The 23,301-nt window shown below is 56.1% G+C and overlaps 7 protein-coding genes across 7 annotated transcripts; 3 read left to right on the top strand and 4 right to left on the bottom strand.

The window, feature by feature from the left end:
- Positions 1-307: 307 nt before the first annotated feature.
- Positions 308-5,539, bottom strand: SPSK_02924 (nuclear pore complex subunit; the record flags this gene model as incomplete). Its single annotated transcript, XM_016729772.1, has 2 exons — positions 308-5,359; positions 5,432-5,539. 2 exons carry the CDS (start codon positions 5,537-5,539, stop codon positions 308-310), a joined length of 5,160 nt encoding a protein of 1,719 aa, XP_016585257.1.
- Positions 5,540-6,502: 963 nt separating this feature from the next.
- SPSK_03549 (20S proteasome subunit beta 2) lies at positions 6,503-7,409 on the top strand (the record flags this gene model as incomplete). Its single annotated transcript, XM_016730387.1, has 2 exons — positions 6,503-6,628; positions 6,705-7,409. 2 exons carry the CDS (start codon positions 6,503-6,505, stop codon positions 7,407-7,409), a joined length of 831 nt encoding a protein of 276 aa, XP_016585256.1.
- A 1,022-nt stretch (positions 7,410-8,431) lies between these two features.
- On the bottom strand, positions 8,432-11,051 carry SPSK_03056 (cell cycle inhibitor protein; the record flags this gene model as incomplete). Its single annotated transcript, XM_016729899.1, has 2 exons — positions 8,432-8,555; positions 8,623-11,051. 2 exons carry the CDS (start codon positions 11,049-11,051, stop codon positions 8,432-8,434), a joined length of 2,553 nt encoding a protein of 850 aa, XP_016585255.1.
- Positions 11,052-12,007: 956 nt separating this feature from the next.
- Positions 12,008-12,421, top strand: SPSK_03712 (uncharacterized protein; the record flags this gene model as incomplete). The annotated part of the gene is made up of 2 exons (XM_016730546.1): positions 12,008-12,144; positions 12,322-12,421. The coding sequence occupies 2 exons, from the start codon at positions 12,008-12,010 to the stop codon at positions 12,419-12,421; spliced, it is 237 nt and encodes a 78-aa protein (XP_016585254.1).
- A 3,200-nt stretch (positions 12,422-15,621) lies between these two features.
- SPSK_03338 (uncharacterized protein) lies at positions 15,622-17,067 on the bottom strand (the record flags this gene model as incomplete). The annotated part of the gene is made up of 2 exons (XM_016730176.1): positions 15,622-15,795; positions 15,889-17,067. 2 exons carry the CDS (start codon positions 17,065-17,067, stop codon positions 15,622-15,624), a joined length of 1,353 nt encoding a protein of 450 aa, XP_016585253.1.
- Positions 17,068-18,212: 1,145 nt separating this feature from the next.
- SPSK_03629 (acetyltransferase) lies at positions 18,213-18,881 on the top strand (the record flags this gene model as incomplete). Its single annotated transcript, XM_016730465.1, has 1 exon — positions 18,213-18,881. The coding sequence occupies one exon, from the start codon at positions 18,213-18,215 to the stop codon at positions 18,879-18,881; it is 669 nt and encodes a 222-aa protein (XP_016585252.1).
- A 307-nt stretch (positions 18,882-19,188) lies between these two features.
- SPSK_03113 (alpha,alpha-trehalase) lies at positions 19,189-21,458 on the bottom strand (the record flags this gene model as incomplete). Its single annotated transcript, XM_016729954.1, has 3 exons — positions 19,189-20,425; positions 20,503-21,171; positions 21,232-21,458. 3 exons carry the CDS (start codon positions 21,456-21,458, stop codon positions 19,189-19,191), a joined length of 2,133 nt encoding a protein of 710 aa, XP_016585251.1.
- Positions 21,459-23,301: the final 1,843 nt, after the last annotated feature.

The following is a 23,301-nucleotide window of genomic DNA, read 5'->3' as shown; positions in this document are numbered from 1 at the left end:
GCGTTTTGATTTTCTTGCAACTGGTTTGTTGCTATTTCGGCTATGCAAATTGTACCCTGGGATACCGCTACTTGTTTTGTACACCAAGCCAGAAAGAATAGAATGATAATGAGAAGCAAAAAATTAAGTACATAAATGCCGTCCATTTTTGGAGAGTGCTATAGTGCTACATGAAAATGACGTGGATCCTCCGCCCTTCCACACTTTCGCTCCTATAAATCCGTTCTCCTTCCAACCGTATCGTATCTTGTACATTCCAGTCTCTGTCACATTCTCTCTACCTTGCCTCTTATCCCACGGATCAGCACTACTCATCTATCGGCATGTAGCGCGGACCTTCCGCCTGCTGAATCTTCTGCAGCCGGTCGAGCGTCCGCTGTCTGCTGGCCCGCTTCTGCCGCAACTGGTCCTTCTCCGTATCCGTGTAGCCCGTCAGCTTTTTCCGTGTCGGCGTGCCCTGGGCCGACAGGCCGGGGGACGAGAAGATCGCCGACGACCAGTGTGTCGACCGCTGTGCGCTACCGGGCGCAAAGATGAGCGACGACCGCTTCTGCTTTTGCTTCTGCGGTGTCGAGAACGGCGAGCCCTCACGGCTGCGCGGATTGAGGTTCAGCTTGCGGATCTGGGCCTCCAGCACATCAATGTCACCACTGCGTTTTTCTGCCATAGCCGTCATTCGGGCAATTGTCCGCATGACGGCATCAACGGTCGGAACTGGTGAGCCCCGTCCGTTCGCGCCGTTGGACCCGCCGATCGCTGCGGTAAGGGCCGAAATCTTGGTGCGCAGCAGCACCAGCTGCTGCTCGGCTTCCACCAAGCGCTCCATGAACTTGGTGAATGTTCGGCGCAGATCATTCTGCTGCGTGGCCTGTTCGGCACTCAACGGCAACGAACGGGCAGCAGTAACCTGGTCTGGACTGGCTTGCGACTGGATAATCCGCACCATGTCGTCGTGCATCACCTGCAGCCGGCTGGCGTCTTTGAGCAGGGCCTCGGAGTCGGCAAGGATCTCGCTCTCGCCCTTGACGCGCGACTGCCGGAGCTTACTCGGAAGATCGCGGCTGACGATGGCTCCAAGGGCGTCAACATCGCACAGAACCCAGCCATCAGCGTCGTCGAGGTCTTCTTCCGTCTTACGGTCGACCTGCGAGTGGCCACGAAGGAACGCATCAATGTTGCGGCCGTTCAGCTTGAGGACCAGGATCATGCGGTTGATGTCGCGGTACACGGCTTCCACCTGGGACGCTACTGTGTCGCCGCCAGAAATGTCCGAGTCGAGAATGTACAGGCATTCGGCCAGCTGGCGCGTTGGCGCCAATGGCTGGTCAAGCTCTCTGTCCATAACATCGTAGCTGTCTTCCTGCGCCAGTTCCTTGGCCTCTGCTGCAGCACGTGCCTCGTTCACCTTGCGTTGCTCCTCGAGATTGGAGTCACGGGGCACACGCCGGTTCGCAAAGTGGTTGCCGCCACCGCCGAAGCCTTGCGCTGCAGAGGGACCCGCAGCCGGCAGCCGGCCCTGGCGGGACGAGTCACGCAGAAGTTGCGACGCCATACCCGGGGCACTAAAGGACCGCTGCGAATCTTCGCGGAACAGACGACCACTGACACCGGCTGCCTGTGGTTTGGCCGGAGGCCGTTGTGGACTGGGTGACCGAGGACTTGTATCTTGCTGGTGCCGCGGCCGCAACGCCGGTTGTTGCCCAAAGGGCTGACTTCTTGGCGCTTCGACCTGCGAGAACACTGAGCTGCCACCGGCATCGTTGGCACCAACAGTGGTGAACGAGCCATGTGTTGTGAAGCTCGGAGTCTGAACAAAGCCCGTCGTAGAGCGGCTCAGGTCTTTTCCCACATCCGTGCCGCTACCCTCTTCGTCCTCGTTGTCTTCTTCCTCAGGCGCATCCTCCTCGTCTTCCTCCTCATCCTTGTCCCCTTCTTCAACATCTTCTTCGGACTCATCTTCCTCTTCGTCGTCCTCTTCTGACCCATCTGTAGTGGGCGAAGGGGGGGGCTTCAGGTTGGCAAATGGGTTGTTCAGTCCGGGTTCATTCTTCATAGTTGAAACAGACGAGAAAATAGATTTGGAAGAGTCAAATGCCGAAGGCTTCAGGTTGCTAAACAAGCTGGAAGTGCCCGCTGAAGTCTTGTCGGCTTTGGGTGCGTCTTTGGCCTTGTTAAGGCTATCGCTGAACAAGCTAGAAGTGCCAGCTGGTGGTTTGTCGGCTTTGGCCGTCACCTTGGCCTTGCTGGTAAATGGATCTGGAGGCAACGGTGCATCTTCGGGGATACCCGCAGTAGGTACAGGCTTCCCAGTCTCAGTCTTTGCCTGTGGCTTCGTGAACGGGTCTGGCGGCAGAGGTGGTTCGGCCGGCTCCTTCGCCTTTGGCTTCGTAGAGAACGGGTTAGGAGGCAACGGCGGGAGCGGCGGCTCTGCAAGGCTGCTCGACTTCTTTGCCTTGGAAGAGAACGGGTTGGGCGGCAGGGGCGGCAGGGGTGCGTCTTCTTCTGCAGCAACTTTGTTAGACGACAATTGGGTGACCTGTGCGGGAGGAGATTGTGCAGGTTGTGTAGACTGGATAGAGGATGCGCCGGAGGAAGACGATGACTCCCCGAGTGGGTAAGGGTCCTTACTGATAGTGTCGGGAGGTAGAGGCGCGTTCTGTTCTGGCAGTGGCTTGCTTTCGGCCGCCTTTGCAGCCGCTGAATCCTCAGGGGCGCTGGCTTTGTGATCATCCTCTTTCTTGGTTTGCTGTGCAGGCTTGGTGAAACCGCCAAAGAGGCCTGTGCCAGCGCCAGCGGGTTGAGCGAAGAGGCCAGTGGTGGTAGGAGCAGTTGACCCAGAAGGCTTTCCGAACAGCGATGGTGCTGGCGTGGCTCCCGAGGGCTTACTGAAGATAGACGAGGCCAGGGTAGCCGAGCCTTCCGCCGGTTTGCTGAAAGGCGACGGAGCAGTTGACGTTTCTCCCGACGGCTTGCCAAACATCGATGACGTGCTCGTCGTCGTACCCGCTGTCGTCCCCGAGGGCATACCAAAAAGAGACGTCGTTCCAGTGGTTGCGCCAGTTGAGGGTTTCCCGAAAAGAGACGTTGGTGCCGGGCTGTCGTTACTTGTAACAGGGTCGAAGAAGCGCCCAGCAGGCGCCGGTGTTGTCGTTGGGGTCGTTGATTCAAAAAGACCAGCAGTTGGCTTCGCCTCTGTTGCCGCCGGGGTCGGCGCCGACGGCGTAGGAACGTCCATAGCCTCGTCCTTCTGGTCGACCGACGTCTCCTTTGCTGAGTCGGTCAGCGAGAGGCCAAACCCGCTGCCAAACAGACCGCCGCTCTTCTGGGGAGTTTTCTCATTATCGTTTGCCGTGGCCGGATCCGCCTTGAACGTCGTGCCTAAGACGAAGGGAGTCGAGCCAAATGCGGATGTTCCCGTTCCTGAGCTCAGTTTGTCTGCTGGGGCTGCGAAAAGTGTGTTCTTGGTATCAGTGCTAGGGGCGCCAAAGGCACTGGTGGCATTGGTGCTGGCAAATGGCGACGACTTGTTCCCGGACGATGATGCAAAAATACTACCATCGCTGGACGTCCCTGCGCCGAGAGACGCGAATCCAGTTTGGCTTGTCGCAACAAAGGCACCGAAGGGACTGGCACTCGACGTCTTCTCGGACGAGGTCACAGCACTTCCAAATGGCGATGCGTTGGATTTACTTGCAAACGCAGAGAAGCCGCCACTGGAGGGCGCAGCAGCCGCAGCAGACGCAGAACCGAAGCTGGACTGGCCAAACGCCGGGGCAGCAGCGGAAGAGCCCCATGGAGAGGACTTTGCGCCGAGGCCAGACGGAGCGCCGATGGCTGAGCCGCCGAGCGCAGAAGGCGCGCCAAAAGCGGGTGCCCGCGCAGGGGATGCGGCAGAGGTACCGCCAGATGTCCGACCCCATGGGGAGGCGCTGGAACCCAAGGCCGCTGCCCCACCAAAAGCCGGTGCAGGGCTCGCCGGTGTAGCACTTGTTGCAAAAGCAGGCGCTGACGGCTTGGGCGAAGAGAACGCAGACGCGGTCGGAGTGGTCGAAGCAGCAATTGGCTGTGCAGAAGCTGCCCCGCCAGCTGCAATCAGGCCAGGGTACGTCGTTCCTTGCCGAATGGACTCGTTATAAACGATCCACCAAGCTACGAGAACACCCTCGTTGTTGAGCACCCAAAGGCCTGGAAGCGGCCCGGGGGATTCGTCCATCTCATCGGTGGGGATAGGCTTGTGGACCTTGTCCGTACTAGACAAATCGAGAGCCACACCGATAGGGTACGTATCGTTGTAGTCGGCAGACATCGGCAGTTGTGCACGCCTCGAGTCGTCTGCAAGCTCGGTAGTTGTGAACACGTTGGTGATCTTTTCGGCCGCGGCATTCGAGGCCAGCGGTGACTTGGACCGGGTGATCAGGCCAATATTCTCCACTGCCGTCGACGAAACCAGCAGTAGGTCCTGCAGATTTGGTGGGAAATCGCGCAGACGAAGAACGGTGTGGTGGGGTGTCTTGTCGCCAAAAGGTTCGACAGGGTCGTGCAGCTTCTGATACACAAAGTCGGACGAGGTACCGTTCTTGCTCCGTGTTACGAGGTGGTAGGCGGACGGATCGCCTGGCGTCGTTGGGTTGTGCACGACGAGGAACACGTCGTTCTCAAGCCACGAGATGGACGCTACGTAGTAATCGCCCAGCTGAGGCGGCTTGGGAATGTGCGCCTTTTCCTGTCCGTCAGGCGTCATCTGGTAGAAAGAGCCATCGGCACAGCCAGCAACGAGCTGCTTGCCCTTGCTGCTCCAAGCAGCACAGCTCACCTGCGAGCGGAGGACTGGCTGGCCACTCGGGCCATTGCGAAGTGAGCGTTGCTTCAGGTCGGCCATAAGCAGACTGCCGTTGGCCGTCACCAGTGCACAGAGTTCGGCCTTATCGGCCATCGGGTTAACAACAAGAGAACGGAGCGTCTCGCCGTTGGTTGACAATTCAAACGCAGACTGCGTGCTGCCACTCTGAGCAGTTGCTTGGACGTCGTATACAGCCAGGCCACCGCCGGTCTCGGCTGAGAGAATGAGATATGCTTCGTCAGCAGTAAATGCGAGCTGGGAGATGCGCATCGGCATGGGAATCTTGAACTGGGGCGTGAACGGTCGGATGTCGCTGTCGTCACCACCGCTGCCCTCAGCCGTAATGGCTTTCCGTACGGAGTCGGTGGTCGCGACATGAACAGCGTCGGGGCCTGCTGCTGCAACAAGGCCCTTGCGCGACGCGACGCTGATGAGAGACGCGGTCGGTAGTGGAGGTTCAGCCCATTTCGTAACGAACTGGAGCTTTGTCTCACCGGCAAGGTTGAGGAAGCCGAGGCCCTAAAAATTATGTCGGAATGTCAATGGTCACTCTCGTACTCAGTTGTCAGCAGCAACCCCGTGTGCACGCACCTCAGTCTGGATCAGCTCGAGATCCTGGCCTTGCGTTGCCTGTCCGCCACTGGCCCCAGCCCCAGCACCGTCGCCTCCTCCGAGACGGCCAAAGCTGTTGAAGGCCATCTGCAGACGCACCCTGGTCGCTGGATAGCCACCCAGAAACGCAGTGGACGGTCCTTGAGGAGAGGGAGGCAGCTTCGGTTGTGGTTGTGATGTCGTGGGTGTTTGCGTTGAGATTGATCAAGGGCGCCGTGCGTCAAACGCGCGCTCTGCGTGGCAACCAATTCGTGATGTTGTTTGGTGGCCGGCCGCGATGCAGAAAAGGCCTAACGATACTGAAAAGGGATCGTCTCGATGGAAGGAAGGAACGCCGATGATAGATACAGTTGCTCTTTCCGCATAAATTTTGCTGCAGAGGAACGTGGCTGCCGAATGGAGCTGTTGTGATGGGCGCCTTCCGCCTTGTTTCCTATCGTGCCTGCTGGTTGTTGCTTGCCGGTCAACTTTTTTCTCAGGTAGGTGAAGACGCGCGCGACGACCAGCCAAAGCTTAGCACTTTGGCCACCAAAATCCATTCCTGGAACCAACAGGCAGAGTCACGTGCAGAGCTTGAGATCAGCTTCCCAAAGTGGGTCATAAGCTTGCAAAGCACCAATCAAAAGGCTAGTGTGCCTTACTGGTCCAGGCAAAGGGGGAAGGCGCGTCTCAAGCTGTTGGCAGCGCAGTAGGTTGGAAGGCAGCTTTTTAGCCTCGTCATCCGTAGCAGCAGGCAAAGACCCAAGCGGACGGAGCTGCAACGAGGCATCACCACCAGACCATCGTCACCCAAACCATCCTCTTCTGCGCGCAACCACCATCGACCATCGACCATACTCGCGCGACGATCCGCTCCAGACGTTGATTGTCTCCGGAATTGATAGGTTCATATAGAGCCTCCGTCATTGTCAGCGGCACCACGGCCATACAAAAGAAGCATCCACATCAGCACCAGCTAGGCGACTGTCCATCGGTTCGCCTTTCGCATCCAAACGGACCCCCCGTCCGTTAAACCACCTCGCTCTCACCTTGCCATCTCCATCCGTGACCATGCCTGGTTTCGACTTCTCCAACTACAACCGCAATGCGGCCCTGCATGCCCGTGGTGTGCCCCTGCCGAAGGCGACAAGCACGGGCACAACTATTGTCGGCTGCATCTTTGATGGCGGCGTTGTGGTGCGTTTGCGCCATGGTCTCCATCTGTTTTGACCCACGTCCACCAGCTGACAATCGCTATGTTCTCTCTCTCTAGATTGCCGCCGATACCCGTGCCACGTCCGGCCCCATTGTCGCCGACAAGAACTGCGAGAAGCTGCACTACATCGCGCCGCAGATTTGGTGTGCTGGTGCCGGTACCGCCGCCGATACCGAGTTTACGACCGCCATCATCTCGTCGCAGCTCGAGCTGCACTCCTTGTCGACGGGCCGCAAGCCGCGCGTTGTCACCTGCATGACCATGCTCAAGCAGCACCTGTTCCGCTACCAAGGCCACATTGGCGCGTACCTTGTCGTGGCCGGCGTTGACCCCACGGGCACGCACCTGTTCACAGTGCACGCACACGGCAGCACAGACAAGCTGCCGTACGTGACGATGGGGTCGGGTTCGCTGGCGGCCATGTCCGTGTTCGAGACCAAGTGGAAGCCGCAGGCGCTGACGCGCGACGAGGCCGTGGAGCTGTGCAGCGAGGCCATCAAGGCAGGTATTTTCAACGACCTGGGTTCTGGTAGCAACGTCGATGTAGCAGTGATTACCAAGGACAAGACGACGCTGCTACGCAACTACATCCGTCCCAACGAGCGGGTGCCGAAGCTGCGCAACTACGTTTTCCCGCGGGGCACAACGGCCGTGCTCAACGAGAAAATCACCATTCGCAAAGAGGACATGGGCAACTTTGTCACCGTTCACGACTTGCCGGAACAGGCGGAGGAGACGGAGTCGATGGAGGTCGACCCATAGAGGAAAAGCCAAGCCGCAGGGTAGGTAGTTGATGGGAGAAGCACGAAACGTTCCATGGCGTGGGTGGGCAAGGAGAAATGCCATTGGTTGTGTGTGGAAGCCAGTAAGCAGCGCTCAACTCGATAGTCAGGGGCGTTTCCGGTCCTCGTTGATACTTCCACGACATTTCATCAATGCTGTAAATCCAGTGTATTACCAGTTATAATCAATTATAAATCAAAGTGGCCAAGCAAAAATGACGCGCCAACATACGAGCATCCGACCAGCATGTACTACATCGTACTCCGTGAAGATTTTGGTGCCAGTTCAAGTCGAGGTGGGTTGCGTGAAAAGCAACCACGCCACAGGGCGCGGCTTTCTCTCCAAAACGGGCTCGGTGTATTAAGCCCAGCAGTAATCAACCAGACGCTACAGTGATCCCCAGCATTCATGGTAGGGACAATGCGAGATAGTACAAAGCCATCTGTCGAATCCACAGTGGCGGCATATAATTGAAAGGAAGATACAGAACAAAAGGGCAAGCTGTCTGCACATGGCTGACCATTAGCTTTCTCAAATCCTGCCAAGCGCAGCACATGTACAGCGCCGACTGGGCACAAATGTCGGCGAGGCCAGACATGGTGCTCCAAGAAGTAGAAAGAAGAACTAAAACTAAACAATAAAGTAGTACGCTTAGGCGTCTCGTATAGTTAAATAGAGTGCGTAAATGAGAGGTAGAACTGAAACAAAGAGGGAAGCTAGAGTCCCGTAAATAGATAACTCCTGTCCATGAATCGGGGTAAAAGTCGAAGTCGAATGAAAAAATGCAGATGGCAAATAAAAATAAAAAGTAACACACAAACATTTGCAGCATAATGGTCGTACTGAAATCGTGACTGACAGAAAAGTAAGATAAAGAGGAGTAAAGGGGTATGAAAAACGACGTTTTGTTGAAGTAGGGGAGAACGAGCGTGAGAGAAATGAAAAAGTGACGGGGCACCGAAGAACGTCTCGGCAGAAACCGTAGACACGCTGCACAGGTTTTATGAGCTATGCTTGATGCCAAAGATATTTCTAGTCCGGGACTTGGACCGAGCCTTGTCGTCTTTGCTGAACTTTGGGGACTTAACAGACTCTTTGTCGTCGTTGTATTTGGATTTGTAGATCCTGTAAAGTAGTGTTAGTACGTGACGATGTCTAGAACAATCAAAGAGGTTCAAATGGTGATACGTACCAGCTGTTGCCAACCATGCTCATGCCCTTTGCTTCCGCTTGGCGGTAGAACTTGGAACTTGTCTTCAGGTTCTTCTTGCAGCCAATGCCTTGGGCATAGCAGAATCCAGCCTCGGCGAGGGCGTCCACGTCACCCCACGATCCGGCAATTTCAAAACAGCGCAGGGCGAGAGCCCGGTCTTGCTCGATGCCCCAACCATTCATGTAGCTGACGCCCAGCTCGTAAATGCTGAGGGCAAACTGGGCCTTGCGCGTCTTGCGCTCCAGTGCATCGACGTTCTTGCCCTTTTGAAGAAGAGCCTCGTCGTCAGCAATCTCAATGCTAGCGCAGTCGGCGGCCTTGCGCAGCCATTCGGCACCCTCCCTCGGGTTAGCACGCATACCCCAGCCATGACGGCACGCCAGGGCGTACAGCAGCATGCCTGTCGGGTGGCCCTGGCGAGCAGCGTGGCGCAAGTGGTAAGTCGACTCGTTCAGAAGACCCTGTTCATGAAGCGACACGGCCTTGTCGACGTGCTCTTCAGCCGGGATATCCGCGGCGGACGCCAGCGAGTGCATCGACCGAGCCTTGATAGTCGTGTTCGAGTCCGTTGTACCGCCTGTGTTTGTGGTTGTCACCGACATGGGCGTTCTCCCACGGGACGGGGGGTCTTGCGGGTGTGCAATCAACGCACGGCCTCGCGTGTCTTCGAACGACCGCCCGCCTTCGGTTGAAGGCCGGCTGGGGTTCGGAGACGGCTGGGAGGTCGGAGCCAGAATCTCCGTGCTGAGCTTAGTGCGCTCCAGGGACGGTCGTGCAAAGGATCCGGCTCCCGAGCTGGATGGGCGCGTTGGCGGCGATGGTGGCGCTTGACCGCCTAGAGAAAGCGTGAGCAAGCTGCTTGGTGCGATCATCTGCTCCAACTGGGACGAGGCTGGAGGCAGATTGTCCGCAGTCTGGTTAGCAGATCGTTGAAGCACCTTACCTCGCGGCAGAGTGAATTTGGAATAGATGTACGAAGACGCCGCGGGAAGGCTGTTATCCGGTGCGGACGACGAGGCAGCTGGTGGGTCCGGGAAGCCCTCGCTGTGCGTGCTGATCGGCGTGTTGGCAGAATCATCGGCAAGAACAAGAGAAGACTGGCTATAGGAAGTGTGACTGTCGGAAGACGCCTGGCGGGCCGGACTCTCAAGTCCTGGTGTACCAACCCGACTGAGAGGACGTGAGAAGTTAAACGAAGGACGTGGCAGCGGTGCAGACATGTCGGAGCCAAAGGACGGAGATCTGTGGAAAGAGCCGTAACCGGGCGAGGCAATTCCGCTCATGCCACTGCTGTTGGACAATTTCCTGGGAGCACCACCCAAGGAATGGAGGGAAGACGACATGGTGCCGTGGCCATCCTCGTCAGTCGTCTCCAGCGATGACGACAAAATGCTCGATGAGCGCTTCGGGAACAATGGTCGCGGTGGAGCCAGCCCTCCTGATGAGGGGTCATGCATATTCCGAGAGCCGGCATACTTTTCAGGAGAATGTGTCGAGGGATTCAGGCCCGATGGTGTGTAGGGTGATGGTTGAGAGGTCGGCGTTTGGTGGTATGGGAGTGTTTGCTGGAGTGGTGGTAGGTTGTGCTTGGGCTTCGGCTGTATATGCGGCTGTTGCGACTCAGCTGTCGACGACTCAGGTGGTAACTGGCGCAACCGCAGGTCTTGCGATGACGTTGACCGCAGGGCGTGCTCGGGCAGTTGCAAGGCCTGTGTCTGATGTGGCTTGGTCTCAGTCTGGATTTCAGACGCTTCCGACTCCAACATTGACACCGCGGCTTCCTTTTCGCGAGACGCTTCAGAGGCATCGTCTGGAAATGGCGATGGCGACCGGTCTCGCCGTGCGCCAAATAGACCTCGCTCCTGCTCATCCTCGGCTTCAATAATACCAGACCGCGTCCGCATCAGCCTCTCGCGCTCACGGGCGTACGCCGGTAGAGGTGGTGGGCCGGCCTCCACATCTGAGCTAGGCGAAATATGGCTCATCCGAGGGTGCATGGACCGTGGCCGCACGGCAGGGACTTCGACTTCAGGTGTTGATCCAAAACCAGTCGGCGTTATGGGCTGCGAGGAAGAAGACGATGCCTGGGTTGGATTGTTTGGGGTATCTCCATTGTCATCGTCAGAGTAGGAGTCGTATGACATGGAGCGAAAGTAATCTGAGCGACCCTGCACGACGAGAGGGCTCTTCATCGTCAGCGGCGGTAGACGGCTCACTCTCTTGTCAGCTTTTGCACTCTCCTCTAGCTGCTTTGCCAGCATGCGGCTTTGGAGGGCGAATGCATCGAGAGGTGAGAGCTCGGGCGGGGCTTCACCGGCGACATGAAGTCGCGGCGATTTAAGCGGCCGCGAGAGCGACGCCTGCGATTGCGACCGCAGGTCGATGAAATTTGGCCGTGGTGCGGACATTTTGTTGCGCAATGGCGTTCTCTGGTGACGTGGGGATGGCTTTTGTGAGGAAAAGAAACTATGGGTATCGTAAACAAACGACCCGGCCAGCCGATGAGGAAATTTAAAGTATTCTGCACGCGGCAAAAGTGTCCAACGTCTCGAGAGATCTGGCTGGCGGCGTTTGGCAAACCTGTTGTTCAGAGGACACGACCTCCTGATGGGACGGTGGGACGGTGGAGGCGAGAAAGAAAGAAAAGACGTCAGGTGTCGCCCCGATCTATTTTTGTGGCATACACACTCTCAATGCGCCTCCGTCCAGACCAACTCGAAGCGTCAACACCAGCCAAGCAAGGAGTGGACTGTCCGCGTCAAAGAAACTGCATCAGTCGTCAACGCAGGGCGGCTGGGCAAAGCAAAGAGAAACGACCGAACAGGCAGTGAAAGCGAATGGTGCATAGGGGCGTGTCAACTGTTTCGTAGATAAGAGGCCAAGAACGGTCGATTATTGTGGCTTGCTACGAATGAGTTTGACAGTCGTTGAGAAAAAAAAAGAAAAAGAAACACGTGGTGGTGTACTGGCTACCTTGTCGGCAGGTTTGCAAAATGTCGTCTTGTTGCGGTTTGTTGTTGTTTTCCGGATCAACGGCTGTCGCATGAATCTGAAGTCAGACCAAACACTGAAGAACGCAAGGCGAAAACGGTAGAATGCGTTGAGCAATGCTGATCGGCGCGCGGAAAAAAAGGAACGACTTCGAAGCGTGTAACAGACTGGTTATCGAAGGAGGCCTGTTCTGTGATAGTTTCGTGGTTTCCTGTATCAGTGACTTCGGGCAAACCGGTGCATGGCGTTTTGTCGTCCGGCGAGTTTGGTGAGTGCGACGATGGTAGTCTAGCTACAAGATGCTGGCTGAGAGGCGACAATCGAATCGAAAAAAAGGGCGTCGAAAGAGTCGTCGAATGAAAAGAGCGTGATGATGGTCTGCCAGTACGAGCGACTGAAGGGGCCGCAGAACCAGAAGAAGCGAGACGAGTGTCGTCGAGGGACGAGCGTGCGGGAGAACAAAAACCGAAGAAAAGAAGGAGAAAAGAAGGACGCAGTGCTACCAAGGTGGTGAGTCCTCCCGTCTGCCGGACCGGTATGTACTCTGCTTGTCAAAGAAAGGGGGGAAGGACAAAACGCACTTAATATGTGAGAGTAGTATTGTCGAAATGGCGAGTGCGGACGGGGAAGGGGTACGGGGGCAGGAACGGGTATGCACAACGAAGAGAGTTAAAACGGGGAGAGCAGGAAAGGCGAAGGAATGGAGAAGGAGAAACGGAGGGACGTTGGTGATGACGATCTGAAGGGACAAGGGGCGAGGGGCATCCAGACGGAGGATACGTCGTAGAAAGAGTGGTGCAAGCAAACAGAGCGCAATGTCGACAAGCAGTGGTGACAAGGTGTAGAACGCCGGCCGAGGTTAGACAAGAACGGGCAGGGGTAGCGTGCAGCGCATGACGCTCTGGAGGGCCGTTTTGTTTGAAGTGGTGATGTTTGAGCGTTCTGTGTTTATGGGAATTGACCGCCGCCAGGCAGCTATCGCTGGGCAGTATTTCGTTTGGAGCCGTGTCGCTCGGACGCAGGACGCAGTGCACGCGATCGATCGAGCAGAGGATTTGATGCGAGGGCAGATGCCTGCTGTGGTTGGATGACGGCGAGGGGGGGACAGGAAGAGGAAACGGGAGAAAAGAGGCAAAAGGCCAATGGCTAATCTTACAAAGGCCTGCGAGAAAAGGAGGACACAGGCTGCTAGGGTGTTGGGCTGTGGAATACGAGCAGCGACACAGTGGAGAGGGGAAACGTCGATCGCAACAGGAAAGAGCAAACCAGGGGGCCGCCAAGACAAACAGCAAAATTGCAAGAGTGGCTCGAGTGGCTCCAGGAAGGGCGTTGGAGGAACTGGGGACAAGGAGAGAAGGGGCGACCAACGGGAGCAATACGGGGTGCATAACAGTAGGGGCCCTGGGGCCTTGAAAAGCGGCCCCAGGGCCGTTGAGATGCGATTGCGGTGCAGGCGATGAGTATTACAGGCGTAACAGCGACTTTGGGCAGTGGGGCGCCTGCCATAATTTCGTTCCTTTCTTTCTTTGCACTCGGCCGGAGCCTGACTATTGGCAAGTGCGTGGGCCTGACCCACTTGGGGCAGGTGCGCCGAAAATAGTGTGAAGAAAAGAATACTTCGTACAATATGTACACGTCGAAGGGAAGGCTTGACGACCATGCGTGGAGAAGTGGAAGGAGTCGCAAATCATGCTCCAGTACTGAAGGGCAGCGAGAGAACATGGGGGGCGCTTGCTGCTGTCTGTGTAGTCTCGGTGGCGATTCAGTCACGACTGAGTACGACGTAAGACGTACGCTATCCTTGACAAAGTATTATTTATTGATTCTTGTGGATGTTGGCCTTCCGTCATGGGCCAGTAACGGCCAGGCTCCCGTTCTGGACTGCATTGGCGAAAGCCAAGATGCAAGAGCAGGTGGCGCACAGCCGCGCCTGAGGATGGACCAAAGATGTGATAAAATGCCATGTGCTTATGTTTGAAGGTGTTCTGGTTCGGTTATTATCCTGTCTCTTCAACATAAAAATGTGCTATCTGTCGTTGGCTCTTTCCTCGTGTAGCATAAACGGCCGATCGGCTCCGGTGGCCTTTGGGCAGTTGCTACTTTGGGACCGGGCACGGCCGCGAGCCACCAGCGCCGCTTCAGGGGCAAAGGATAAATTTAGACAGCTAACACAGTCTTCACGACGCTGCCTGTGCGACCTTATGTACAGTATGTCGTACCTTTACAGTCGACCGCTGTGCCTGCGCGTTCCAGACACCTACCCAAGGGAAATTTCACGCGTCAGTCAATTGCGTCGTGGAACCTTCTGCCGGCAAGCGCGACACAGCGTGTACGACGAGGCCGTGCCGTTGCGGGAAAGAGCAAAATGATGCGGGTCTCGCCGGGGAGGGCAGGAGCCAAGACGAACACAAAGAGGCAGCCGGTTGTCCAAGACGCGATGATTTCAATCGCCTTTCACGTTTTGTGATTTGATGTTTAATTTGGCTGCAGGAACCAAAACTGCTACGGACATTGTTTATTGGATGGAAATGTCACGGCAAGTGCATGGTGCAGGTGGTGGTGGTGGGGATTTGCCCTCCTGGACGCAGGTACGCTACTTTTCGGGGCCTGTGGCAAGGGTCCAACCAAGGTACAGTAGTGCGCGGGACAAGGAAGGCACTTTACAGGGTCGTGGCTTGAGAGAACCACTCATCTACGAATAAGCAACCAGACACACCATACGAAGAGCAAAAGCAAAACAACGGACGACTGTGCACCTGCTTTTGCGTGCTGTGCATATGCAGGCCGATCCTCATGCGGCGCAACCACCCTGTGCTGTTGACTATGCCGTGGTTCGTCTCCAGAATATTCCGTATGTGACTCCAAGGAAACAAAACGAAACGTACGCAGAAAAAAAAGGTGTGTGCAGCCAAACGACGCAAAGTGGAAAATCAGATGAAAGGGCCTTCGAAACCATGTTTGGTGGTTCGGAGGAGCTTGTCCAGATCAATACTAGCGGGCGTCGGGGTGCAGCAGCTGGAGATGATCATCAGGCGGCCAGAAAGATGATCACGAGATACGGTGCATATAGTTGTACCTGGAGACTGAATTGTTCACGGCTTGAAGATGGACGATGCACGAGAATCAGCAAACCCCAATTTTTCTTAGACAGACAGCGTCCACATCGGCCACATCATTTTAAATTGGCCAATGACTTGTAGTTGTACACACAAGACCGTCGGCATACTCACGAGACCTAGTCTCCAAGTGTACTCCATCTAGCCGTGGCCAGTGAGGATACGATACGTTGTGGTAGCATGGCAGACTTCTCTCAACACAGTCTGTATGACAGTCTACAACGTCGTCATGCAATTTTGCTGCCAGGCCAATGAGCATGTCAAAAGGACGAGAAAAACTAGGATACCAAGACAAGAATGTATTCTTCCGCGCGTCCACTGGAATGGCGAGAACGTACAAAGTACAATGCAATCTCACCTCACGACATCCAAAACGCGCCGATGACCAACAGGACGTGAATGGCAGCAGTCAACAAAAGAAGGGTCCAAAAACCTGTTTCAGCTTGTTTTGTGGAGCGCGACACAAGAGGATGAGACCAGGTGGGAAAGATAGTGGGACAGCAGTGTAGATCCAATTTGCGATACCGCATGGTTACGTAGCAAACAAAAATTGCATGCGCGGATTTGAAAAGGCTGCTTCGGTGATGTAATGTTGACCTCAACCACCCTCGTGTCACTCTGTGTCTACAGTACCGAGAGTACGTTCTTTCAGCAAAATAAAACGATATATTCACTCTCTTTTCATAACCCAATAACAGCGACAAACGACAAAAGAAAAGGATCCCAGCCTGAACGCCTTGGGGAATGCATGCAACCCAAAAACCACCAAATATAACACGATCACCGTGAAACTAGACCCTCACATCCCGCTTTGTACGGTTTGTGTCTTGTCAACCCACACTGCTCGCCACAACGACGCCTGTCTCTCTCGCTACAAGTCCTTAGACCGCAGTTTCTTCAGCCGAGTCGCACCCTCAAAGACAGTCCGATCCACCGCGGCAGCGACAGTGAGCGTTCCGCCGATAATGGCACACAGGCCGGCCAGGAAGCCCGCAAAAGTCTTGGCCCGCTCCTCACGGTTGACAACCTTCATCGGCGAGATATCCTGCAGAAAACGTTAGCAAAAAAAGCCAAAAACATAAACAGCACAACAAAAGGGGGGGGAGATACGTCAGGCGACCAGAAACAGAAAACATACATAGCTAAAGAATACGCCGGGAATGCCACCTCGGGCGTGCATGCGCTCCTTGTGGCCCTCGGCCGCATCGTCGCCGCCCTGCAGGCTCCGCTTGTGGCTCGTCACCGAGTACTGATGCGTCTCAACGCTGCCGTCGGCCAGCACGCCGTAGGAGCCAACGTCCGAGTCGGTGGACCGGTCGTCGTGCATGTATCCTCGGAACGTCTTTTCCCAGCCCAGCGCCAGGTACGACGTCGGCACGATCTTGACAAAGTACATGTAGTTGAAGTTGGGGTCCGTGGTCTCCTGGACCACGCCGTCGAGTGGGTTGACGTGGTGGTTGGTCCACGGCAGCGCATTGGTCGACGACGACTTGCCGCCGTTGCCGCCGCCCAGCTTCTTGACAATGGCCTCGGGGATCTGCGGACCGAAGCGCAGCGCGTGGACAGTGTGCGTGAACGAGTGCATCTGCGGCACCGGCATGTCCCAGTAGTTCTTGAGGTCGTGCACGTGCATGTTGCCGTTGCTGAAGCTGCGGCCGGGCGCAATGTGGAAGTTGCCGACGACCTTGTTCACGCGCAGGGAGCCCTCGATGCGGCAGCCCTCGTGGCGCTGCTCGTCGAGGCGCTCGGCAAAGTGCTCGCGCTCGCACTGCTCGACGTTCTCGCCGCGGCCAAACGCCCACGAGGAGGCGGCGTACGCCTCGCGCACCTCGTCACACGTGTTGCAGCAGCCCGGCTTGGCGGCGTGCGCAGGCGCCTGAGCACCGTAACAGGGGCCGCAGTAGTTCGGGTCCAGGTGCGACGCCACCTCGTCGGCGGCGTGCAGGTTGAGGTCCTTGGCGTCGATCTCGGCGCCACCCTCGTGCTGCGGCTTGAGGCGGACCATGCGCACGCCATGCTGGACGCCGTGCTGCTGTTCGCCTGACACATCCATGACGTCGAGCGTCAGCAGCTCGCAAGGGATCTTTGGGAAGGTGATGTTGAGGTGGATCTCCATGCGCTCGCCACGGCCCTTGTCGACAACCAGCTCCGGGTGGACGACGATGCGCCGGTAGTCAATCCACTCGCCCCAGGCCAGGTAGAGCACGACGATCAGCGAGACGATAGTGACGATGCCGCCCGAGGTGGTGCGGATGCGGGCATCCTCCACGGTCTTGGTGAAGGCATCAAGCCTTGTGAAGCGGGACTTGGCCGGCATGGCGCTGGTGCTGTTCGCAGGAAAGCAAAGTCGGAGGGGTGGTCGGCAACGAACAACAACTAGCAAATTTGTTCCAAAAGGAGTCGAGAGTAGGAAATCACGGGGGATCGATTGGACGGTGGCAAAGGGAGCGAGATCGACAATCGAGAGGCTGGCGGTAAACGGGTCGCGCAGTCCCAAGAAGGCTATCGCTAGAGAGCCACGGGGATGGGGCCTGGGTCGAAGAGACGATGACTATGAAAGAAGTAAAGAGAGGCGTTCCCAGCAGAGCGTCTTGGTCGTCAGCGTTCTCGACTGTGCAAGCGCCTCGTTGTTGTCGCAAGGAAGGACGGAGGTCAAAGGGGGTCCGCTGGTCGGCGAGGGTTGTAGGGCGAAACAATTGGCGGACGCAAAAGGCCACCTCACGTTTTAATTCCGCCTTAACTGCTTTCCAGCAACATTCCCCCAAACTGGTCTCCACTCGGCACCCATTTTGGGACAAGCCCAGGAACCGGCGACAGGTGGCAGGGGAAGGCGCGACGCGGCTGAACATGGCTAAAAGCCCCGGAAAGCGGCCATTGTTTTTCCGTTCTGGGGAGCTGAGACAGGACCGAACCTACCTGTAACGCGCTGTAAGTCGTTGTCTGTGTGGCATATGCCTCTGCAAAAGCTGTAATTAACGGCTGCCACAATTTTAGTCCAATCAAGCTCCAGGCCTTATGCCTGGCTGCAGTAGCTTCCTCAGCACCCAAAAGATGCGCCTCGGGGCTTCACCCCGCTACAGGCCCACATTTACACCCCGTCTAGGAAGGTGGTTACTTCGCCGGCAGAGAAAGAACGGCCGACACCACCATAGACTTCGGGTAAGGGCACGACATTAAACATTGTAAGACGGCGGAAGGATCAGGTGCGTATTTCGGGTTGTCGACTGCGTCTGTCGCATCCTTTGGACGACAGTCTGACTCCGCTGCTGCATGATGGTATGAGTCAAACCGGCATGATAATCTTACGGGAAGCAGACGCGACATAAAGCAGCCGCTCTCAGGCATATATATTCTCATGACAAAACCAGAGACTCAGGACATATCATTTACCTCATTTACATCCTTCTGGACGTTTGCTTAGAACGCCCGCTCTTCTTCTTCTTCTTCATCATCATCATCATCATGGCAGACTCGGACGCCGTCTTCCCCACGACGCCCATCCTTCGTCTCGAGCACTGCGTGCTCCGGCCGTACCATGTCTCGGACCTCGAGCCCATGTGTGCCGCCGCCAACGACCCCGATATCGTCCGCTACATGCGCGATACGTTTCCCTATCCGTACGATCGCGAGGCCGGTCTGAACTGGTTGAAGATTTGCAAAGCAGAAGGCTTGCCAGAGGAGGACGAGCCAGCGTCGGCCGCACCAGCATCCACAGCAGCATCCAAACCAGAGGTCCCTCGGCCTGAGCTCACCGCTGCCATCTGCCTGCTGGACGGTACGTTTGTCGGCAGCACAGGCCTCCATGTCGTCGGCCGTGACGGCACCGAAAGGTACACGCGCGAGCTTGGCTACTGGATTGGCAAGGCACACTGGGGCCGCGGGCTCGCGACAGAAGTGGCGGCCGGGCTGGGCCGGTGGGCGCTGTCGGCGGCGAGCGGCATATTGACGCCGGATGGGCAACCGCTGCGGCGGGTCGAGGCGGGCGTGTACGGCGAGAATGCAGCCTCGGTGAAGGTGCTGGAGCGGGCTGGGTACGTCCGAGAGGGCGTGCGGCGGCAGGCGGTTGTCAAGAACGGCGCAATGCAGGACGTGGTCATCTTTGGTCTGTTGGCGTCCGACCTCAAAAAATAGGAGGTGATTGTCATGTCCCCTTTTATAACAGCGTATGGGCGACAAGAGTAAGAGGATGAACTATTTTTTTCTCTTTTCTTTAGTTCCTTTCAGTAGCAAGAAGAAAAGAACTCATTTGATACTCGAACTATATTAGATACAACGTTATCATGTCAATAAAAGAAAAAGAACACGACGGCACTTGATTGTCTTCATGCGCGGTCAAAGACGCAGAGATTGCAAACAGAGCACGATGCCGCCAGATAAAAAAACGGCTGTTTGGTGATCCGGCCTAGTATTATAGCATTTCCTGTACAGCCATTTCGATTTACTCCTGGGTCCGACTCCCAAACATCTTGATCCATGCCGCGTCGTAAGGGTCCAGCTGGACGGCGCTGGGCGGCCGCGACCGACGACTCAGGCCGCCTCCTGCGGACACGTCGTTGACAGCACGCTTGCGCTTGCCGGGCGTGATGTTGGCAGCCGTGATATTACCACAGTTGGGCCGCACAAGTTTGTTGCCAAACGTGTCTGCTGTCCAGAGAAGCACACCGTTTGTCCAGCCAAACCCCTCGACCACCGTGTACTCGCCTCCGCCGCCGGCCCCGTTTGTGGAGTTGTAGGTGTACTTCTCAAACATGGTACCGTTGTCAGCAGAGCTAAAGCCCATGAGCTGTGGCGTCAGCGACGTCGAGCCGCCGGTGGCGTACCATGTGCAAAAGGCCGAGTCAAGGTACCGCTGACCAAGGCGCAGGGCCAGGTCCCGAACGTCCTGGTAGTTCGTGTCATGGACGCCAAACGTGGCTGGTGTGTTGAGCAGTCCTTTCATCAAGACATGCTGCAGCGGCGGCCACACATTAGGCTGGTCCCATTGCTGACCGGTCATCAGATTCGTAGCGGGAATGCCTCCCTCGGTACTGTCCAGGAACGCTTTGACACGCTTAAAAGCCAGCTTGACGGCCAGCGGGTTGTTCTTGAGCTGTGCCGGCGCGGCGCCGGTCCAGAAGGGGTACAGCTGGGCGATATCGAACAGCACCTGGTAGCCGGACGGCGCCGTCTCTTCCGCTAGCAGGGTCGTGGTGTTATCTCTCGGCACATAAATATTCTGGGCTTTGGAGCTCATGTTGTAGTCAAAGTAGCTAAAAAGCGTGTCGTTCCACATCAGCTGAAACATGCCCTCGCTCCGGATTCTGGCGGCAGCGGCCCATTGTGCGGCGCCGGTCTTGTTGCCCATCGTCTGCAGGAAGCCACCAATGGTGACCTCATTCCAGTACAGGATCGAGTTGAGGTCGACGGGTAGCATGTTGTTGATGTTGAGCGAGCGCAGTGGGAAATAGGTGTCTGTGGCCGAGTCGTTAGGCCGTGCCAGCCAGCGCGTGCCATAGTCCCAGCCCGACTCGGCGCCGCTGGCCAGTTGAGCATACAGAGCCGCCTTCTGTGACGAGTTTAGAGGTGTGGTCTCCGGGTACACAGAGCCATTAGCGGCGTAGTACGACTTGTTGTTGGCGGAGACGTAGTCCTCAAGGTAGGACTCGGGCCGTGGCTGGTTGTTCAGCACCGAGTAGCTTCATTGGATTAGCTGTTGTGATGTGCAATGGGCAAAGCGTTATGGGGCGCAGTCAAAGATTTCAAAGATACGTACCGGTTCAGCGTATAGGTCTTGTTATTGGGCGCCGTAACCGAGACGGAGCGATTGGTGGTCCAGAATTCGTGCTCCTTGATCAGCAAGGGCACAGCGCGCTTGAGAATGCTTGTGTCGTTGGTGTGCTCAATGTAGATTCGGATCATCTGGGACAGCAACGGGGGCTGGGAGCGGTTGAGGTAGTAGACGCGGGCGCCATTGGGCACGAAGCCGTAGAGATCGACAAAGTCGAGGAAGTTCTCAATGGTGTTGAGTGTGATGTTGACAAAGCTGCCGCCGGTGCGCAGCAGGCCCTCGACGATCCAGTACGAGTCCCAGTAGTAGGGCTCGCGGAAGCGGCCTCCGGCCACGACAAAGGTGCGGTTGACGGGCACGAAGCTGGACTGGCAGCCGGCGCAGCTCGTGTTGCCGGTCTTGCCAGTGTACTGGCGGGTCAGGTCAGGCCAGATGTTAATGACCTTTTGGACGAACTGGTTGATCACTGTGTCGTTAATCTTGTGCAAAAACGTCGCGTTGGTGGTCAGCTCGTCCGTTGGAACACTCTCGAGCTCGCCGCCGGCCGGGGCAAAGTACGTGCCTAGATAGTCGTTGAGCTCCGTGTTGTTGCTCAGCGGCTTGGTGAGGTTGTTGAATGCTGCCACGACCTCATCCAGCGGGCGCACCGTGGGCCTGCATATATTAGTGTCGGCTTACTCAGTTTCCTTTTTGTTAGTCCAGACGTTCACGCACATGTCCACAAAGGTCTTGGAGTCCGAGAAGGGTGCCGCAAGCTCGATGCCCTTTAGTATTTCGCCGTAGCAGTAGAGGGTTGAATTGCAGGGCGCAATGACTGTTCCATTGTTGAAGAGGGCCGAGGCCGGCTGGCCCGAAAAGAGCAGCGCTCCGACGACGAGGGCAGTGGTGGTTCTCAAAGCAGAGGAGACCACGCCGCGGGGGACGAGACCGGCGGCCGCCATGGGGACAAGGCGTGGGTATCGGGGTGTAAAAGAAGATGCTGCAAATCAGATGATGTTGATGCCGGAGCGACAGAGGAAAGAAAATATGGGTCGTCGCCAAGATAGCACGACACTTTCCTACAGCAATTGACTTTGGGGAAAGAGCAACAGGGCAAGCTGCGGTGGATGTGAAGGAGCTACGTGAGCTTAGGAGGGAGCTTGAAGAGCTTCTTGCAGAGCGGGAAGGAACGTTCTTACTCAATGTATATATACCAATCGAGGCCGTTCTTGGTCCTACTTGGTAAGGGCGGGCGCAACAACAAAGGAAGGCGCGGTCCAAGTACGCAGAACAAAGGCAATAAGCGCCACTGTCATAAAATGCTGCAACTGGTCTCTCCGCAAAAGTCAGGAACAGGACCACGCAGAAATCAGAAGTTGCAGGCGAGCTGGGGCGTTATGCCGTCAGAACCTTTTCGTCCCGTCAAGCAGCGATCGCCAGACATTACGGATTTCTGGGGTAGCTTCAGTTGGTTGCATCCAAGGCCGGTGAAGGGCCGCGTGCGAGACGGTGGGCTCTCTGAGGGTGTGTCTAGATGTACACTGCGCTAGCATGCATGTCCATTTCCGTGGGTAAAAGCTGCATATACGGCATACTCCGCATGGGAGCTGCGAACATGCAATCCTCCGCAGCCATCATGTCGTCTCACTCTTCGTTTATCCTACGTGGTGTACTTTTGCTGGAAGAAACAAAGAGGAAGGTGCGCCGGCAGAACGTTTGCAATGTGGGGCAACGCAGGCGGCTTCCTTCGGATGAGTCAAGGGACCGGCGGGAGGAAGGTACAAGGGCCACGTCTTTCGTCCTGTAGATGTCATTTGCCGTCTGCATTGAGACTCATTTCCAGTCTCACGATGAGTCGGTGTGTTCGCCTCGCATCCAAGCATCTTACCTGTCTCCGTCGAGCGGCAACTAGAGACAATCGAGCCAAGTCGATGGCGCCCTCTCACAAACAGGTCCAATCTTGGCCCTTGGCAAGCAAGCCCATTTCCAACATTTCGATGTCCCGGTGACGTTCTAGAAACGGTCCAATTGCAAAAGGGAAAAGAGCCGTCATGAATGTCCTTTGACTTGATGGAAGAAGAAAGCTTCCCAGTTGTTCTCGTTCGTATTAGTGTGCGTGTGTTGGTCGATCGCCCGCACAGTAGACGATAACATTAGCGCAGTTGTTGTTTTCGGCACAAGGCGGAGTTGCTCCTTGAACAGGTTTTTAGGTGCGCTTCCTTTCTAAGGTTGGTGTCCTTCTCGTGTAAGTGCCTGGACCAGGTCCTAACCACGGCAACCCCGCTGGAAATGGCCCGAAAGCGGGGAAGTTGGGGGTGCGGAAGGGCCGCCGTAGCTCTGCTCCAGTTGGCTGTGACGTCAAGTATCGCCTGCTCGGTTCATTGTGGCTCAATGTCACAGCGTGTGGACAAATTTGGTTCTTTGTGCGTATCCCATGCCAAGGTTGGCCATGGTGCACGTTTCTTGTGCACTTTCTGCAGCTTTTTCACAGTATTTCGCCGACAAGAGAGCGAGCCCACACGGCGTTCTCCGGTCGTAAGTCGGGGAAATTCATGAGGGAAAGGCATTCATACAGCGGTTTGACACATCGATATGTCATTGCTCACGATGGTGTGAAGAGAATTTTAAGTGGTATTCATTGTATTGTATTGTATTCTTTCCAGTGTGCTGGAACATCTTTGTGTTAATATCGTACAGCTTATAGTAGTTACTCATACAAACAAATCATGGGCTATTTTACATGTTGATACGAAAGGAAAAAAACAAAGTGAAACAGAGCTTCGCGTACACTGCATGGGGATATCT

The sequence above is a fragment of the Sporothrix schenckii genome (assembly GCF_000961545.1).
Source record: "Sporothrix schenckii 1099-18 chromosome Unknown Cont47, whole genome shotgun sequence".
Classification (NCBI taxonomy): domain Eukaryota; kingdom Fungi; phylum Ascomycota; class Sordariomycetes; order Ophiostomatales; family Ophiostomataceae; genus Sporothrix; species Sporothrix schenckii.
The sequence above is the reverse complement of the archived record's forward strand: the minus strand, read 5'-3'. Positions and strand labels throughout refer to the sequence as shown.